This window comes from Diabrotica undecimpunctata, chromosome 10 (assembly GCF_040954645.1).
Source record: "Diabrotica undecimpunctata isolate CICGRU chromosome 10, icDiaUnde3, whole genome shotgun sequence".
In the NCBI taxonomy this organism is placed as follows: domain Eukaryota; kingdom Metazoa; phylum Arthropoda; class Insecta; order Coleoptera; family Chrysomelidae; genus Diabrotica; species Diabrotica undecimpunctata.
The window spans coordinates 79,388,950-79,410,850 of record NC_092812.1 but is presented as its reverse complement, the minus strand read 5'-3'; the positions used below and the strand labels follow the sequence as shown (position 1 = coordinate 79,410,850).

The following is a 21,901-nucleotide window of genomic DNA, read 5'->3' as shown; positions in this document are numbered from 1 at the left end:
AATTTCTCACTGTGGTATTACGAAGCCTTTTTAAATTCACATATGTAAACAAACCGTAAATTATTTTTCGCTACTAATCGCAATATTTGGGATTTTAGTAGGAGAAAAATATATTTACTTTTATCTGCTTAGTACACCGTTGCCATACCCAATGAAAGTCAACGAAAAATAACAAAAGAAACTCTTAGAGACAGAGTAAGAAGTGAGGAAATACGAACGAGAAGTGGTATAGAGGAAATAAACGCGTGGACCAAAAGAAGAAAAGTGAAATGAAATCAACACATCGAAAGACTGACAGAAAATAGAATAGTACGGATAGCAAGAGCCAAATCCCCAAATGGAAGATCATTGGGACGACCGAGGAAAAGATGGTAAGACAACGTCAATTGAGGCTAAAAACCGAAGTAATACAGGCATTAAGCCTATTTATAAAGTAGGAAGAAGAAGAAGAAGAATTAATATAAGTATGGACACTTATGAACAATCAAAAACTTATAATTTAGATTTTTGTGAATTTTTTTATTAGATTCCTTCACGTAGACTGCCCTAGAACTTATTTGATAAATGAACAATATTCTAGTTTGTCGAGGTGTATCGAAACCATTGCTAATAGACTATTTTTGACTTTCTTTATAACAATTAATTTTTAAAATTACATACACCTTAAGAATGTATTGTGTTCCTTCTGAAAAACATGAAAAGAAATTAATAATATAATATACCCCTTTTAAAAGTAAGGCCAATGGCTAACAATAAATTTTATTGGCATATTAAAAAAATGGACTAATCCTATCATCAGAACAGAAAGATTCAAAACGCGGCAATAAAAAATATTCAGCTAATTAGCGTATGTATTTTCGTTTTGATTCATTGAAGTGGTACTTTTGAGGCGGTGCCATCAGAAATATATCTTTGGACACATATATGATGATAAAATAGTATCCACGGATCTACAGAATTCTTGAATTTAACAAAACTCTTTGCTTAAATGAATTTGTAAAGAAATGTTTCACCAAAAATTACCTTGTCCTTCCATCATCATGTATCGAGTTTCCTGCATATAGATTTTCCTCTTCTTCTACTTCTTCTTCTTTTTATGTGACATGACTCTGTTTTTCAATGTCCTCCAGTAAGTTGTCGTTCCATCGTTTTCGTGGTCTTCCTACTGATCGTCTTCCTATAGGCGAACCGTCTCTTGCCGTCTTTACTACTCTATTTGTTGTCATTCGGCTTATATGATCGTTCTATTTAACTCTTCTCTTTCTTACCCAGTTTTTGATGTTCTCTACCTTGTATCTACGTCGTATATCTGTACTTCTAGCTCTGCCCCATAGTGTCTTACCATCAATTTCATCTCTGCTGTTTCTAACGTCCTTTTGTCCTCTCTGTGTCAGGTCGTGTTTCTGCCGCGTATGTCATTATTGGTCTGATATAGATTTTCATGTCCCAATTTTACACAAATTCATCTAAATTCATAATTTTCTAAACATGTTGTTTACGTCCTCTCTATCTTCCTCTCATGTAGTCTGGTAATCAACAAATACTAAATAATATGTATGGTCTCAGTTTCTAGCTTACATCGATTGGCCGACATTTCCTACTACAATGTTTAATCTATATTTTTAGTCTACATAGATTTTAAACAATATAAAACAAATACATAAATAGAGCTAGGTTTAATAGGCAATAAAAATTGAAGAAAGAGGCTCCTATATGACGAATTTCACAGAAAATTTCCATTTTTTTGATGCCAAAAACATTGATTTTGAAATTAGAGGACACATTCTTGGGACCATTTTTTTTATTCTTGAGTTCTTAAAACTGAAGAAAAAAATAGTGCTGCCACCCGGAAAAACAAGGGTAATCTTGCCTTTTTTGCGAGATTTCAGGAATTGAATTAGTGAAATAATAGTGATTCTAGAGTGTAAAAATGTAGCGACTTAAAATCGCTGTAGAGTCTGTTAAAAATCACCTACAAACCTTTTTGAAAAACAAATTTTCTTTATTCGCGATCTACAGGGTGAGTTTTTAGTATGGAATGCCTCGATTATCTTGTAAATTTCTTGCACGATTTTGGTGTATAAGAAAGAGTCCTGTAATTAAAATTAAAGGAAAAATAGAGCCATCACCTCAAAAGATGGTAATTATGACTTTTATATAAAATTTCAAATAATGCTTTTCTTTATCGACAGAGTAAGTTTTAAGTATGAAACGCCTTAAATATCTCGGAAACAGCTTGCAAGATTTTTACTGCTCAATTCTTCTTATCTCTGTGGTAATCTTATCTTTTAATGCCTGAATTTTGGAAGGTTTCGTTTTTTAAATAATGCTGTTTAAGTGATTGTACAGGAAATAGTCTAAGAGATTCATGTCGAGTGATCGCGGACGTCATTCGATAAAACCACGTCTTCCAATTCATCTTCTGGAAAAGACATTATTTAGGTATTAACTTACCACACGAGTATAGTGAAATAGAACACCATCTTGTTGCAGCCAAATATTGGCGTTTGGGATTTTGTTATTGTCTGAAAGTTTCCAATAATGAAATTTATAAATTAATATGTAATTGAAAATATTTACTTGGATTTGAAAATAACCGAACCAACTCAAGTATAATACTATTTTCCAATAAATCTGAATACACCGGACCATTTAAGTTTCTCTTAATAAAAAAGGGACCCCTTACTTTGTCACCTATTATTCCAGCTCATACATTAAGTTGTTTTTGATACTGTGTGTGGTATTCACGCAATTAACGAGGAGTGTTAAGTGACCAGTATCTACAATTACTAAGATTTATATTTCCATTAATTAAAAAAGTGGCCTCATCGCAAAACATACCATTACTTAAAAATTTTGGATCATTTTGATTGTAACATTTTTCCATCATTATGTCCGCAAACTCTTTACGTCTATCAAAATTATCATCTGACAACTCCTGAACTAATCTTATTTTGTATGGATGAAATTTATTTTCACGTAAAATTTTCATTACGGATGTTTGTGAAAGCTCAAGTTCGCTGAATATTTGTTTAGTACTCAAGTGAGGATAGACTTCTAACAGGACACAAACATCTGAAGATTTGTTTTTAATTGATGCAGTTTTTCTGTGCGCTGATTTGGATAAATATTTTAGTCAACCAATTTCGTTAAACTTTTTTACTAATTTATTGACAGTAGATTCTGTTATGTGATTTCGGTTAGGATATACATTATTAAAGATATTATTCGTTTCCTGTTGACTCCTACGTATATCAATCCTAATATCATTAAAATTGCAATTCGTTGTTTTTCAGGTAGGTAGACAATCCATTGTGACTTTATGTAGACAACAACAATACTAATTTATTAAATCGTCACGGTTGTTATTGTAATAGTTGTAGCCATCTAAATGTATTATTTTAACTTCGGCGAAGATAATGTAAATATAGAAATAACTCCGAAATTATTGCATTTAGGTATAGTAAACATAACATAAAAAATAATCAGTATTTCTTAATCACTATCATTTCGCTTATTCAATTTTTGAAATTTTGGTTGGTGGCATTATTTTTTCCTTCAGATTTAATCACCAGACTCTTTCTTATACACCGAAATCTATAAAAATCGTGCAAGCCGTTCCATACTTTAAACTTACCTTGTAGATTTCGAATAAAGAAAAAAACAAAACACTATTTCATAAGTATAAAAAAGGTCTTCATTTTTGTTTTTACAAAGGTTTGTAGGTGCTTTTGCTCACAAGAACAAGTACAAATGCGGTGGACGAGAACTGGCACTCTTGACATGAGAACCCATTCCATATATTACAGCTGCAATGAAAACCAACACATAAATGGGGTGGGATTTATTGTAAACCGAAGAAAAAAAGGCCTTATTATTGACTTTAAAGCCTACAGTCAAAAAATGGGCTATTTGCGCTTAAAAGGAAAATTTTTTTATTACAGTTTGATCAATACACATGCCCCAACTGATGACAAACCAGAGAAAATAAAAAGAACAGTTCTTCGAAGACCTAGAGCAAGCCTACAGGAGATGTCCCAGAAATGACATTAAGATTTTATTAGGTGACATGAATGCAAGAATAGGACGAGAGCGAGTTGTCATGCCCATGATAAGAAAGCATGGCCTACCCAATATCAGTAGCGATAATGGATTACAACTGATAAACTTAGAATCACTACTCAATATGACAGTCGCTAGCACCTATTTTGAACACAAGAACATACACAAGGTAACCTGGACCTCTTCTGATGGAAGAATAACGAGTCAGATTGATCACATCTTAATAGATTTAAGGCATAGAACAGAGATAAAGAAAATAAAATGGATACGAAAAAATGGAATGTGCAAAAGCTGAGAGATGCGACAATTGCAGAACGGTACTCGGAAAACATTACCAACAGGCTAAGGAATCAAAATGTAAATAAAGAATGCCAGACAGATATAGACTCCTACTGGACCAGAATAAAGAAAGACATTGAAGCAGTAGCGAAAGAGGAAATAGGAACAGAAATTTGTGCCCGTAGAAATCATTGGTTTGACGATGAATGCAAGAATGCCACAAAAGAAAAAAAATGAAGCCTACAAAAAGATGCTTACCCGACGACTAGAACAACTGTAGAGAATTACCAGACAAAGAGAAGAAAAGAAAAGAGAATACACTAAAGAAAAAAAAAGAAACCACCTAAATGAGGAACTTAAATATATAGAAAACCTCAACAGAGAGAAAGAATTCAGAGCATGATATAAGAAAGTTAAAATCAACAAAAAATAATTAAAGGCAACCACAAGACAGTGAAGAAGTCAGAATGGTGACCTATTAACAACAAGGAAAGATGTATTGAATAGATGGGTGAAATACTTTAACCAGGCACTTAATATAGAGGAAGAAGAAGAAAACCTTGAAGACGAAAGAGATGTGGTAAGGGACAGACGAGAAGAAAGAGGAACCACCAACGATTCTTGAAGTTAAAGACGCAGTTAAAAAACTAGCCAGAAACAAACCACCCGGAATAGATAATCTCCCAGCTGAACTATATAAAGAAGGTGGCCATGATACCATAATGGCATTACAGTAGCTTAAAATAGATACATAAATTCCTCCCCAATGATTGGAATATTGGAATACTTTACACCATACACAAAAAAGGAGATATCTTTAAATGCTCTAACAACAGAGGAATTACGCTTTTAAATTCAGCGTATAAAATATTTTAAACAGTATTATGTCATCGTATGGCACCATATGCCTAACGGATAGTAGGAAAATACCAGGCTGGTTTCAGAGGTGGTAAATCGATAATTCATTCGGTTGCAACCCTGAAACAAATTTTGGAAAAAATAATGGAATATGGCATTGAAACTCATCACCCGTTTATAGACTACAAAGCAGCCTACGATTCTGTGAATAGAAGAGAAATATTTAAAGCAATGAAAGAGCTAGGAATACCAAATCAGTTGGTAAATTTAACAAAACTAACTCTTGACAAAGTTGAATGTAGAGTACGAATTAAGGGGGAATTGTCTGAACCTTTTAAAACAAATAATGAGCTGCGCTAGGGAGCGCCTCTCTCCTGTATACTGTTCAATCTGGCTCTGGAAAAAGTAATATGTCACAAATCACAACCACTGATTCAATATATAATAAATCAGTGAAAATCCTGGCTTATGCTGATGATATCAATATTGTTGTACGAGAGGCGTATGTAGCAATAAAAGAATCAGCTACAACAATGGGTTTAATAATAAACACCAACAAAACGAAGTATATGAAAATAAGCACGCAAACCCAAATATTACGACCACTTGTTACCGAAAACAACGTCATCGAAGCAGTGAACGAATTTGTATACCTGGGAGCGCTCATTAACACTGAAAATAATACTACCGCAAAGTTAAACCTCATAATTTTCACGGCCTACAGATGTTATTTTGTGCTCAATCTCCTCCTTTAATCCACAATTATATCGAGAAATACAAAAATAAAACTCTACAAAACAATAATACGTCGTCCTAACATATGGTTCAGGAACCTGGACTCTAACAAAAAATAATAAAAACATGTTGAGATATTTCGAAAGAAAAGTACTAAGACGAATTTATGGAGCAGTGAATGACAATGAAGTGTAAAGAACACGATACAACTTTTAATTTTATAGAATATACGAGGAACCTGATATAGTAAAACATATTAAGATAGGACGTCTGAGGTCGATAGGGCATGTAATGCGGATGGAACAAAATGACCCAGCTAGAAAAACGCTCCTTGATAGACCCATTGGTCAGAGAAGAAGAGGAAGGCCTAGAACAAGGTTCCTTAATAACATCGATGAAGACATGAGAAAGATGGGAATACGTGCTGAGTTGAGAAAGGCGATGGATAGGGACGACTGGAGAGAAATTCTTGAGGAGGCCACGTAGGGTTGCAAAGCCAGAATGATGATGATGTAGGATGCTTTTGAACAGATTCTACAGTGATTTTAAGTCGCGAAATGTTTACACACCAAAATCATTATTATTTCACTCATTTAATTTTTGAAATTTTCCAAATCGGGACACTTTCTTTTTATTTAGTTTTAATCACAAGATTCTTTCTTACACACCAAAATCTATAAAAATCGTGCAACCAGTTTAGGAGATAATTGAGTCATTCCATACTTAAAACTCACCCTGTAAATTGAGAATGAACAGAAAAACCACAGAATTATTTTAAAAGTTTAAAAAAGACCTTAATTTTTGTTTTTTACCTTAATTTTAAGGTTTGTAGGTGCTTTTGAATAGATTCTTCAGTAATTTTAAGTCAAGCATTATTTCTCTCAATCAATTTTGAAAATTTCTCAAAAACGACATAGTTACCCTCATTTCTGGTAGTGGCAATATTTTTTCCTCCAGTTTTAATCAAAAGACTCTTTCTTACATACCAAAATTTATAAAAATCGTGCAAGTCGTTTCAGAAATAATTGAGGCATTCCATTTATAAAACTCACCCTGTAGATTGCGAATGAAGAGAAAAACAAAAGCATTATTTTAAAAGTATAAAAAAAGGCCTTTATTTTTGTTTTTAAAAAGGTTTGTAAGTGCTTTTGAATAGATTCTACAGTGATTTTAATTCGCGACATTTTTACACTCCAAAATCACTATTATTTCGCCTATTCAATTTTTGAAATCTTGCATAAAAGGCACGATTACCCCCGTTCCTGCTGGCGGTATTATTTTTTTCTTCAGTTTTGAAACAGTGTTAGGCAATATAGGCAAATAACTCATTATTTATTATACTGAGTGAATTAATTGAATATAATCTTAACACAATTATATTTACACAACATAACATTAGTAACAGTAAAAGTAAGAACTAATAAAGGATACCAAATGTAGAAAAACAACTTAAAATAATCTCCTATGCAGACGACGCAATACTACTCTCTCAAAGTGAAGATGATTTTCAACGTGTGCTGCACCAATTTAATATAACCGTCAGAAAATTTAACATGTTAATTTCCCCAAAAAAGACAAAATGCATGGTTACAACAGAAAATTTACTAAGATGTAAATTGGAGCTCGAAGGTCAGATAATAAAACAAGTGATGGAGTTTAAATATGTGAGTATATAATATATGAGTTTAAAGTGGAAGATCAAGTGAATAGAGAAAACAGAGCCGCAGGTTGCTCGAATGAAACAATATGGAATAAAAATATCAGGAAAAAAACGAAACGCAGAATTTACAAAACAGTCATCAGACCAATAATGACATACGCGGCAGAAATAAGACCTGACACAGAGAGGGCAAAAAGGATGTTAGAAAAAGCAAAGATGAAAACAGAAAAATTTATGGTAAGACACTATGAGACAGAGCTAGAAGTACAGATATACGACGTAGATGCAAGGAGGAGAACATCAAGAACTGGGTAAGAGATAGAAGAGTTGAATGGAACGATCATATAAGCCGAATGACAACAAATAGAGTAGTAAAGACGGCAAGAGACGGTTCGCCAATAGGAAGACGATCAGTAGGAAGACCACGAAAACGATGGAACGACAACTTACTGGAGGCATATTGAAAAACAGACAGAGTCATGTCTATATAAAAAGAAGAAGAAGAACAAGAAGAAGAAGAACAAGAATATTAGTACCATAATAATTTATTAATTACATAATTGTTAATTAATGATTAAACATTGTAATCACTTAAAAATTTATCATTAATAGCTGTGTGTGTGTGTGTGTAGTTTCATTTTATGACTAAAGACATAATCCATTAGCCTGTTATGTTTTGAATTATTAATTCATTTTTTTAACAATTGTTATAGAGAGAACCCGTAACAACAATAAAATCGAATCTTTTATTGACTTACATATAAGTACGTACCTACGTTAATTTTTTTTATTTTATTTTTTTTATTTTTTTATCTTTTTTTTATTTTTTTTTATTCTTTTTTTATATTTTTATTTTTTATTTTATTTTTTTTTTCTTACTTTTTTTACTGAAAGGAAAAGGAAAATATAAGGTTTTGCTGATTTATTACATACGCCTAGGGGTCTATCAAGGCGATTTGCACAACACAAAATTAGACCACGGATAGAAAGGTTAACAACAGGGTTAAAACAAAGGACTTATGTAACTAACTTTTATGTTTGACATATATACACTGTTTCCATAATACATTTAGAAATTCAATTTCATTTCACGTATGTGGCCAAAAATTATTTCATATATATGCAAGTTATTGGTTTTTATTAAATCTGCTAAATTAAAAGGTCTTTTAATAAGAATTTTTTCATTATTGATATTCTCGTATATTTTTATTATAAATTGGTTTATACATCGTGTATTTAATGAGCAATTTGAGATTGAATGCTCAATTGAGCCTTCTTCACCACATTCGCAAAATGAGTTTCAGCTAAATTAATTCTAAATTTTTGTAACGGGGACAGAGCATGGTTAAATCTTATTCTATATAGTATTCTAATCATATCTTTATTAAAATTTGAGTTTTTAAACCAGTTGAGGACTGTATTTTTGGTTTTATATCTTTATAATAGAATCCTTTGTTGGACAAATTGTACATTGTTTGCCATGAATTGATCATTTTTTTTTCCTTAGATGAGAATTTAGATCTTCAATTACACATTTATATTCAGATTCTTTAGATGGTTCATTATATTTAGCAAATTTGTCTACTATTTCATTATTTAATATTCTACAATGAGCTTTTATCCAACAAAACATTATATTAGATCCTCTTAATTTTATTGTACCCACCAGGTTTATAATTTCAGAAAACAAATTATTAAATCGAATATTGTTATATTTAGAAATATTTTCAATTTTCTGTCTTGACCTTTTGTTATCAGAGAATATAACGTAATTAGATTTTGTTCCTGGCAAATTACTACTATATTTAAGTGCTTCTAATATTGCTATTAATTCAGCGGTATATATCGAGCTTTTAATATTTAGATCTACTACTGTACTAAATTTTCGATCTGGATCGTAAAAGGCAGATGTAACCTTTAAATCTGATTTAGATGCATCCGAAAAAATATATGAATAATTAGGGAACATAGACTTTACGTCAGCTTGGAACATGCTATTCCGGATATATAGTGGGAATTCTGAGTAGTCTCTAAGATATCCTACTTTTATGCTGTCCAAGTGTTCTAATTCTCTTTTAAAATTTGGTAATTCTCGTGAAGTCGAAATGTCCTTACTAAGTTGTATGCTTACGTATTTGTACGATTCAATAATAGGAATTGTAGGCTTTTTTTGCCAATATTCCTTTACTAGATCGTAAATACTGAGCTCAAGGCATTTTTGGACTGCCGGGTTTTATTGTGCAATTTGCAATTTAGTTAAATTTTGCAATGGATTGTATATTTTGTTATCTTTTATTTTGTGATATTAACGATTTATGTAATTTTAGTAAATTTTAAATTGTTATTGTTATTTTTCCGACTTTTTATACGCTTTGTCCATAAAATTGTACAATTTTCAGTGGCAGTAAAGCATATTTCTATGCTATTCTAATAGTTAAGACTTAAGTCTCGATCAGGTACATTTTCCTAGAAATTTATTATAGCCAAACCAGTGATATTTTATTCTTCTTCTTCTTCTTCAGCCTTCATTTCATCCATTGTTGGACATAGGCCTCCTCCAATTGTTTCCACGCTTCCCTATCTTACGATATTTTATTATTTATACCACGATATTTTATTATTGACCCAAAATTTTTTTTATACAAGTATTCATACATAATATTCACAAATAGGCGGAATTTACGAAAAATATGCAAAATGTGTAAACAACACCCAGAATAGAATAGTCAAAATAGGCAAAAAAGCTATTTTGCGTATAATCCGAGCTTTATACGTAACAAATTTGTCATAATCCATTTATTTTCCATAAATTCGTCTGATAAAGATGGCCCAATTTTCCTCTACTTTGTTGGTCTTGTACAGCTGTATTAGATACAGATAATTAGAGTCTAGATAAGCGTATTTTTACATCTTAGACTTTTATTAGTTTGCAGTATGTTAATAAGCTGTATGTTTTGCCTTTTGGTTCTTCTTGTTAGTCGATATTGCGGTTAACTCTTTATGACAGATCCCTTCATGTCTCTTGGAACATAACTGTTCGATCCCAATGGTTTTTCGCGATATTTCATTTATTCTCTCAAATAGTCAGCATTTTTCCCATCAAAAATATTTTCCCTTTAATGATCCGTAAGTTATTCCAAGACCCTAGAACGTTATCTTTACGATATCATTTCAAGGATTTTTGTGCTTTAATAAACAGATAAAATTAAATATTCTAAGATTTTTTTTTGAGAAATATCTTTTAGAATTATTTTAAGATTTATTTTAATATTTTATGCTGTTTCGAATTTTTTTCTCAACATCTCCACGTGAAACCTATCACTCTGCAAATATTTATTTTACACTTGGTACAACGAAAGAACGAAAAATCTTCTAGTATATTAGATCTCAGAGCATTGTGTTTGTGTTCTGTTGTCATATTTTATTGACATTTTATGTCCTTCCGACTTTGAGGAAAATAAACTGGATGTAATAAAAATTTTAACCGGGCCATTACTTACCTTTTGTTCTTCAATACATACAAATCAATATAAAATAAAATTAACAAGGAAAATTTTGAACTTCATAAAATAAAATAAATACAAAAATAGATCTTACGCCTTGGATATCAACTTGTGGTATATAATTGTATTTCTCTCTATGTGAAATACAACAAACAAAAAAATTATCATACATATATATATATATATATATATATATATATATATATATATATATATATATATATATATATATATATATATATATATATATAAACTAAGGAATACTCGCTAAGTGTGCTGCGCTAAGTCTGTTAATTTGTAAACTGTACCTAGTTTTAATTAATTGTTTATACAACTTTATCTCTAAATGTCCATTATCGTAAGCTTTTTCAGACATTTAATATCATTGACTGCTACATGTCTTTGTAAGGTAACACACATGTTATAACTTCTCTATGGCAACAATAGCGTGATTACAGCTGTCAAATCATATAAATGTCAAAAATGTGGTTCATTGGATTAGCAGCTGAATATTAAAAGCCAAAGTGTACTTTTATCAACGATTTCGTTATATTTCAAATCTAACGAAATATAACGCTATAAGCTTTTATATTATTACGTTGTTGTTAATCTTCCTTAAGCTCTTGTAGCCCTCTCATCACATACCTAACATCATCACATCCATTTCAATCACTACTTACTACTACTTAATCACCCTTTGTTATATTGTAGTTGTGGCAGCCGTAGCTCAGTGCCTATGTTACTGGCTTAACAAGCTGGAGTGCCCGGGTTCGTATCGTGGCACCGACAAAATTTTCAATTTCTAATTTAACTGTCGGTCTCGGCTACGAAAGTAGTCGTTAAGTCATGTAAGAGGCGCTTGCTCGACCTGAAAACCTGAACACTAGACATTAGCCAAAAGGTTACACGAACTTTTTATTTTTTGCTTTGCTATCTAGTATCGTACTAGAAAACCCATTGCATCATTATCTCTAGTTTGTGTGATCCGACAGTACTTAATTTTTTTATAATTTTTCAGATTTCCTTACCAAATATATAAAGTTCTTGTTTGCGATATAAGGTTAAGAGACTTGCACACCCCTTTGATTGATATTCGGGTGTTACAATTGACTGGAGTAAGGTGTATTAATTCGTGAAACCAGCGACCACACCAGCGCGCTCCAATGCTTCAGACTATCCCTTTCTCCCCTATAGTACTCTTATGCGTGATAGGGGCTTTCTTGTCAGCCAAGTGCTTATCGTGTGGGAGTCCTGGGCATAAGAACCCGGGTACAAGAACCCGATCAATGAAGGCTAGCGTAATGCGTTTTTTTGTGCTTTTTCTATTGGCGTACCTTCGAACTGAAATTGCTGCTCGGGCCTCGAGTCTTCGCTCTGGATTACTCCCAATTCACCGACTCAGCTCTCGAGGATGTGGGTCCTTTGTCCAAGGTTTTTGGGGTTTTGTTAAGTTTTTGGGTGTATTTTGCCTTTAGTTAGCGTTTTGTAATTTTTTTGATAGCCGAAGCCATTTTTTAAGTTTTTTATAATTTTTTTTGATGGCTCTAAAAATAAAGAATATTAATGGACTATTACATGGTACCATGACTATCATCGTTGATAGAGCTACAAACTTATCTATTACTAGTGTTTTGCCAGTCACCATGCGACGGGGATCCAATCAATTGCCAACTACAGTCACTCCACTCAATTATTTCTGGCTTCCTACAGACATTTATTCATGGAATAAAATGTACCCGTCTTTTCAAGTAAAATTATGTTGCGGTTACTTATCCGTAAGATAAACATACAATTTATTTCTGAACACACCAATATTACATTAATTGTTAAAGAAATCATATATATATATATATTTAGATATTCTACAGTATTCACTGCCTTCCCTCGCTCAACCGTTTCCATCTCTCTCTGTTGTTCCATTCTCCATCGTTTAGGCCTCTCTTACTCATGGCGTCGTCTACTCCGTTCCTCCAGGATTTTCGGGGTCGTCCTCTTTTCCTCCTTCCTATGGGGCTCCATTCGGTTATTCTCTTTATCCATCTGCTGTCGCTAGTTTTGCTTACATGTCCATACCACTTTAATCTTTTTTGTTCTATATATGTTAGTATGTCTGTTTCTGTTGATGTTCTTTGCTTTATTTCGTCATTACTTCTCCTATCCATTCTTGTTACTCTGCAGCATCTTCGCAGGCATTCCATCTCTGTTGCTACTATCTTACTGCTGTTTTTCTTGTTTATGATCCAATTTTCAGCCCCATATGTCATAATACTTCGCACTGATGTTTTATAAATCTGCGTTTTTGTCTTCATATTTAGGTGTCTATCCCACCATACTGAGTTAAGTTGTCGGATTGCTGTTCTTGTTTGTCCTAATCTTTGTGTAATTTCTTCCTCTGTTGTTGCCTTTTTCGTGATTATAAACTCCAGGTATTTGAATTTATCCTTTCCTTTGATTGTTACGTTGTCATCAATCTGTAGATCTTCTATGTCTTCTTCACTTGTAGATAGGTACTCTGTTTTCGCGAGGTTAATATCTAGGCCAGCCTTGGTATATTCTTCTTGTAGTTTCTTCATCATGTAGCTGAGGTCGTCTTGGTCTTGTGCAATCACTACCTGATCGTCTGCAAAGCTTAACGTATATAAGTATTCGTTCCGTACCGGTACTCCCATGCCTTCGCATTTTCTTTTCCATGTAGTCAAGGCTTTTTCTAAGTATATTTTGAATAGGGTTGGAGATGTGGAACAACCCTGCAGGAGCCCTTTTGTTGTGGTGAAGTCTCCTATGATTCTTATTCCCATTTTAATGGACACTTTATTTTCTTTATACAGAGCTTTTGTAGCTTTTATGAGCTCCGTCTGTATTTCTAATTTGTACATTGCCTTCCATATTTCTGACCTTGGTACAGAGTCATACGCCTTTCTCAGGTCCACAAATGCCAAGTGTATATCTCTATTTTTTTTTTTGCTTTTTTCTTTTCCAACAGTTGTTCCAGTGTGTATATGTGGTCTATGCATGATCTTCCTGCCGTGAAGCCTGCCTGATCCTCACCGATTTTGCCTTTTATCGCTTCCTCTATCTTTTCTCGCAGTATCTTCCCATATAATCTTCCTATTGATGATATTACGCTTATTCCTCTGTAGTTTTCGCATCGTTTTCTATCTCCTTTCTTAAATATAAATGTCATATATGCCTCCGTCCATTCCTTTGGGAGCTGTTCTCCATTTATGGCTTTCTGAAATATCCATTGTATCATCCGGTGTAATTTTTTTGATCCGTATTTTATAAGCTCAGGTGAGATGCCTCTAGGTCCCAGTGCTTTCTTATTTTTGATTGCTTTTATGGCCGTTCTCGTTTCCCTATCTGTTATTTCTATTTCGTGTTGTAGGAATCTGCTTCGTCTTCGCCTGTTTTCTTTTCCAATGAATTGTGGTCTTTGTTCTGTTAATAGTTCCTTGTAGTAGTCCTTCCATTCTTTGTCCTGTATATAGAAATCATACTAATGTTTTAATTATTCTTTTGATTATACAATTTGTGGTGACAGGAATAAATTAAATTATGTAAAGAAAAATTTAATACCGAATAAAAAATAATACATGTATATTTATGATTTTTCTGGGGTTTCTCCCTAACACTTAAATTAAACATCTACAACTTCAGAAAGTTCAATAATGTTAATTCATCTTTAAAATTGTCTTCATTTTGATCTCTCCCTAGGTTATAGAATGTTGCTGTAGATTAAAAAGGTTAAATTTTTTTAACTGTATTTCCACTTTCATTGAGTAAAATAGCACCTAATCTTTCTCTTCCATCCACAAAAAGTTCTGATACATATCTGGTTTTAATATGAAATTTATTATATAAATTTTTTTCAGGGATTGTTTAGCGGGCTCCTTAAAAATGGTATTTACTGTACAATCAGAATCTCAAAGTAAAAACTTATTTCTATTATCTCCATTTAAACTTCTTATCAAATATACAGAATTATTTATACGTACCTCGTAGGTACCTACCTACAAAATCATATCCAAAAGTATCACGAAATTGTCAGAATTTGAAATCAATATTCCATATATTCTACAGAAGATTTATTGTTAAGTTTTATGAATTTCGTGCTACACTCTGGATGTTGTGTATACTTACTCTAAGTCTTTTTTTACAATTTAATGTATTTTATAATCATTAAAAGAATCTGACGACCTAGGTACTAAGTGCATATTTTTCATTTTGGAATCCTATACTGCTATTATTTAATCAACAGCACCAATATCTCTTGGAAAACGTTAATTAATCCATTTTTTTAATTATCAAGATTATGAAAACATTGAATGCCTAAATTAAGTAAAGAAAAAGAGGTAGAATAGCTACTTTTAAATTCTTTTACTAACAACTATTTACAATATATTCTCAGAATATAGAACACTGTCAGTTTATATATTCTAAATCTCTTAAAAGAGTCTTTATCACTACAAAAATGAAAATGGTCGATTCTGTCTCAAATATTATATTCTGCACTTAGTTTATAAATATTGTTCTGAAGCTGTTTTCTAAATTAGTTTATAAACATTAAACATATCTTCGACTTCAGTAAATCTTCTAATACCGGATCCATGTCTCTTACCCACAATAAACAACTATATTTAGGTTATATTTTTGATTTCGCGATAACCTCCACCGTAATAACAAACTACAATAAACAGAATTTATCTTACAGATAACTTCTTATTCGGTACTTTATTTGCCAAATAAATATTTTACATTTTATCTGTCAGATAAGTTTATTCATGTCAGTTGGTAGTTCAGATTTCTTTCCTAGATGGCGCTAGGTGTTTAAATTTAAACTAATAAAACCTTTAAATTATTTTGTTTATTAAATTTTATCTTAAAATTACAACAACCAATATTTTTGGCAATTTTGCGAAAAAGTTAATCGTATTATCAATTATATTAATATGTAATTAATATAATTAGTATTATTAATTAAACGTGTAGTTTCAAGAACAAAATATGATTGACTCAGTAGATTGAAATGTCAGATGTTAGTAGTTCAGATTTCTTTCCTAGATGGCGTAGTTACCATATCGACAAACAGTGTGACTTGTCGTCCTACCCTTTTATATAGATAAATTTATATATTTGCCAGGATTTGTTGTTTTGGACGTTTGTCCTTCCATCGATGGTACGCATCGTACCTAATTATCTCTCATAATATTGGACTTATAGGTCCATCAGGTAACCATTAGGTAGTTTTCAAACCCAGTGAACTTAACTCTGGCTTTTCGACCATCGTGTCAATTACCCCTACTTTTTGAAGTTCTCTGATTAAGAAACGTTCAACTACGTATCTAGGTACATTTACTGCTTCACTTAGGCTGCTGTTATAAGCCACTTATATCCTTTTTTGGTTTGTGTTGCAGATATGTCCCCATGCGAGAGATGCAATATAGGCAATATGATGCTATTAATCAATTTTACTTTTTGTTGTAGTACGTACTTTGCTTTTTCTGCCTGCGAGTCTTCTTATTGCAGTTCCTTGCTTCTTATCCTTGGTCCATTCTGACCGCTTGTGTTTTCTCGAAGTTGATGGCAATTTTTCAATGGATACTCCATTTTTCAATGCATTTTAGTGCTGTTTGCAGGTTGTTGACCGTTATACCGATATTTCTGTGTTTGGCCGCAATCGCTGTGTCGTATGTATAAAGGCTGAATAGTGTGCCAGATGTTCTCGGAACATCGACTGTGTATATTTTATACAGTAGGGATAACAGGACCGCTCCCTGCGGACCGCTTCTTTGTCTTTGTGCTCCCTCTTTTTATATGAATTGTGGTCTTCATTCCGTTAATAGTTTCTGGTACTACGCATCCCATTCTATATCCCATTTTACACAATTTGTATTAGTTTCTTACTATTAGATCAACACATCAATTATTTTTTAAATATTGTTCATAAAAAGTAGAAAAAATTAAGTCGTAGAAAAAATACTGGATATTACTCACATTTAAAGGTATTTAGATAATGGTGAAAACAAAGAATACTAAAACATAGTTAAATATCCGCAGTGTTAATTATATACTTGAAGATAACTTTTTTCTTTTTCAGTGCCGATGGCAACTACGAAGTTAGATATAAATCTAATGTCTTAATTTATCCTAATGGTGAAGTTCTGTGGGTTCCGCCAGCAATTTACCAGGTAATTTATATAAGAAGACAATTTTTGGGATGGTGGATGTTAACTTTTATAATTAAGGTTTGCTTCGTAATCACTGATCATATGGCTGCTGATTTAACTAACGATTTTAATGTTATAGTTTGCTAGAAATATTAATAATTTCAAACCATATACAAATAGATTACTTTTTATTGATACAGGAAGGATTCCTCAAGTATGCTGTTTATGTAAATGTTTAACTTTGTTTCCGAACTTGTGTCCTCTTTCTTTGTTGATACTTACTCCACCTAAAGTTTTGTTGGGTGGATGAAGTAGTGCGACAAAACTGTTGTAGGTCCCAAGCCCGGATAAACGAGGAGGGGGTCTACAGCTAGGTTAGCACATTACTAATAGACTTTAAACCCATACAGCATGGAAACAGGATTAAGCCTCGGAACAGAATTGTGGGGTGTTTACCATTATTAAATAGAAGAAATAATACTGTTAGGAGACCTAAATGCCAGAGTAGGTTCTCAAATAGACGATGGCGTGGTGGGACGGCACCGGAGAAATAGTTAAATAGTTAAATGGTTCAGGGGACAGCTTAATTGAGTTCTGTCAACTTTTTGGTTTAAAAATAATGAATACCCAATTCTAACATAAAGATATTCATAAATACACTTGGGAACGACCTTCACTCCAACAGAAGTCGATCATAGACTATATAATAATGAGACAGAAATCAAAATTTAAGTGCCAAGACTGCAGAGTAAAAAGAGGATCTAACTGTGGGACAGATCACTACTTTCTTTTAGCTAATCTTTTGTGTCCCTTTAAACAATACTACAAACAGAACACCAAAAGTGAGAGAAACAATACTACACAGTACAAAACGAAAAGATATAAATTGCACCTTTTATTCCAACCAAGTATTAAACATCTTTTTTAATCTAGATTTGAACAGGAACTAAATGAGATGGAAAGAAATATGGATGTAGAATAAGAATACAACAACCTCAAAACGATAGTAAAAAAAATGCTTATGAGGTATTAGGAACAGAGAACAACGACAAAAACAACCACGAACCACCATGGATGACAGAAAACGTAAAAGAAATGATACAAGAAGAAACAAAATATATAAGAAATGGCTAATAAATAAAACATATAACAATAGAGTAACATATCAAAGGAAAAACGGAGAAGTAAGCAATCAAATAAAAGAAGCAAAAAACAATTTCTGGGAACAAAAATGTATCCAAGTTGAAAATTTAATTGGTTCTCGGACTACGGAAGCATGACAAACTATCACTAATCTAAAGAAAAACAGCCATAACTTCTTAAGCAACTGAATTCCTATAGAAAATTGGGAAAATCACTATAAAAATTTACTCCAAGAGTTTAGATTGGAATATATGGGAGAGCAATATAGTATGGAGGGACAAACAAATAGTAACATTAATACTACTAACAACGAGGTCCGTACTGCAATGAAAAACGGGCGATCTCCAAGACCTGGCAATATAGTAGAGTTACTTAAAGCAGGAGGTCCACTCCTAATAGAACGAATTACTTTTCTAATGAATCAATGCTGCCAACAAATTAAAGTACCATCTGAATGGAAAACCGCTCACCAAGTGTCCGTCTTTAAAAAGGGTAATCGAAAAGATCCTAACTGCTACAGAGGATTAAGTGTCCTATCTACTTTCGAGAGATTGTTTGGAAAGATAATAAATAAAAAAATACAAGATGATGTAGGACATCTAATTAGCGAAGACCAAAGTGGATTTACGCCTGGTAGATCTTACACTGATAAATTGTTTATGCTACAACAATTAATAGAAAAAAGAATAGCGGTTGGTACCGAAGTACATCTAGCCTTCGTCGACCTAGGAAAGGCGTATAATACAGTTCCAAGATTTAAATAATTGTGGCAAGCTTTACAACAACTCGGCATTAGTCCATACCTTTTACGAATAATCACAGAAGTATAAAACAGGATCAGAGCCAATAAAGGTCTCAGACAAGGATGCAGTATGTCACCCTTACTGTTTAATTTATATCTTGAGGCAGCCCTCGAAAAATTGGAAAAACCACTGCCAGGGAATGGGAATCCCCATAGGAAATGACGTACTGTTCTTCCTGAACTTTGCGGATGACCAAGTCGTCCTAGCTCAAGAGTCTTATGATCTAGAATTTATGATAAAGCGTCTATACAGAGAATATGTAAAATGGGGGTTACAAGTCAGCATGAAGAAAACAGAATATTTAGTTATCAATTCAGATGCAAGGTTTGAAGTGTTGATAGACGAGGACGTGGAAAGCAAACAAGTGGAAAAATTTTAATATTTAGGTGCACTGAAGCTTAAACACCGAATTAATCAGGGACGTAAGATTGTAGGATGTCTGAACTCCTTATGGTGGAATCGCAACATTTCCAAAAGGAACAAAAAAAGAATAGGGCAAACCATGGTTGAATCAGTTCTTTGTTATAGCTCTGAAGTATGGACAATTAATGCAGACCTGAAGAGAAAATTGTTGGCAGTTGAAATGGATTATTTGAGAAGAAGTGCTAGAACATCAAGGCTGGAAAGGAAGACCAACGAAACTATAAGAGATAACATGAATACTACAGAACCGGTCATTGACAGAATAGAAAGAAGAGGTTTAAAATGGTTTGGATACCTATTGAGAATGAGTGACGAACGTTGTCCCCAAAAACTTCACAGATGGAAGCCCCCTGGAAGAAGAAAAAGAGGCAGACCTTCGCGCTCATGGAATGAAGGAATTAGAAGAGCGATGGAATCCAGAGGTTTAGAGGAGGAGCATGCCTTGGACCGGGAGGATTGGCGGAGGAGAACGGGTATCTCCGCCAAAATGTATTGTATTTACAAGTTGATGTAAATAGAAGATCTACAATAATCCAATTGGCTGCAGTGTGACCGATGTATAGCAGACAGTTTCCAGATAAAAAAACCCTAGATATTTATGTCACTGGTTCTCTTCAAATCAAATATCCTTAGCTCACTTAAACCAATGATCTTTAACCTATTTGTGTAAAACTAGAATTGTCGTTGAAAAATTTATAGGGATGTTCTTTTTTAGACATTATGTCTCTATATATTTTAGTTCAAGGTGTATCTAAGTCGAATCAGTAGCAAGAAATGTATCTCTTCGTTGCACTCAAGTAGATAGCTCCTTTATAGGTTTCCGGTGATATAGTGTACCTTAAACGTCGTCAAATGCTACAAGGGCTATTTCTTTATGGTGTAAAATTTTCTTGCGGCTCGAAAGGAGATTTGCAGGGAGGCTTCACCTGACTTTCCTGCCTAATAAATCCATTGTAACAGTTTTATTCTTGATGTACTCATTCAAGATTTTTGCATGTGTTTTACCATAAATGAGGTCAGACAAATTGGTCTGTATGATTTTGTCAGAATATAGTCTTAGTTTTAATATAAAATTTACCCTCCAAGCTTTGATAGACAATAGAGTTCTTTTACATATTTTAGTTGTTTGAAAAAGAAATCTAAGAAAGCTTGAAAGTATTTTTGCTGGCTTTCGTTTTAATTTTTAATTTGGTAATCTCCCATTGTATTATATTACATGTACAGAAAATATAAATTTAGGAGCTATGCGAATAATGAAAATAGGCCATTTGGGGATTTTTTCGAAAGCCTTTGTTGTTATAGCTGGTCATACTATAGCTAATTGGCTTAATGTACATATTCCATTCATGTATCCTTCTGGACTAGGTTTTTAGTGTTAACTAATATTTGCTTAGCCAGTACAGACAGCTTTACGTGGCCTTCAAACAACGGTGGTGACTCAGTTATATTAGAAATTAAAAAATTTCTGGTATCTGTGGATAGACCACGATCTTGGTGAGCCAGTACCATATCGTCTTGGGTTTGAATCCGTTGCTACATATCGTTGTAAAAGTGAATATATACATAAAAGATAATGTAGATTGTGATGAAAATAGAAAAGGAGTCCAATTTAGATAATTACTAAAAAAAGGTAATTAACCTTGGAAGAAAATAAAAAATAATAAGATATTAAAACAAGAGTAATAATGAAAGTTATTTTTGCAGTGTAAAGACAAGAAAGAACCATTTGTGAGTAAAAGTCCTTGTCCTTTTGTCCTTGTGGATGAGCAATCTTCAAAGATTGTAATTATTCAATAAATTCTCCGATAAATATAAAAACAGGAGAATAAGGAACAAGCATAGAGCAGCATCAGTAATCATATTTTTTGAAGTTTATCAAAATGTTAAATATTATACCTTTTTGAAAGCAAAATCAGCAGAACATATTATCAGCAGTTTAAGAGGATTAGGGTGTTTTATTAAATTTTTTGATAAAATCAAAGGAAGGATTGAAAAATAAGACTTAGTAGCACAATTTTAACCGGCCACAAGCTCCGCATGCCCCCTACCCATTAAAAAGTCATTTTTTTTTGTTTTAATTTTGTTTTCAGTGAGTTGCAGTCAATTTGTATTTTTATTTAACCAAAAATTATATTTCTAATTTGTTCTAGATTTTTCCGTCAGGTAGGCCATCTTAAAGAACTCAAAAAACTGCTTTTTTAGGGTTTTTTGGGGGATTTTCTCCATTTTATAGACTCAAGGTTTTTTATTGGCTATATATAATTTAAA

At 32.7% G+C, this 21,901-nt stretch overlaps 1 protein-coding gene across 1 annotated transcript in view; it reads left to right on the top strand.

Annotated features, from left to right (window-relative positions):
- nAChRbeta1 (nicotinic acetylcholine receptor beta1) overlaps nt 1-21,901 on the top strand; it is a 74,839-nt gene that overhangs the window by 37,461 nt on the left and 15,477 nt on the right. Inside the window, exon 5 of the mRNA XM_072546886.1 lies at nt 17,195-17,285. Coding sequence (XP_072402987.1) covers nt 17,195-17,285 — 91 coding nt within the window. The remainder of the gene's footprint in view (nt 1-17,194; nt 17,286-21,901) is intronic.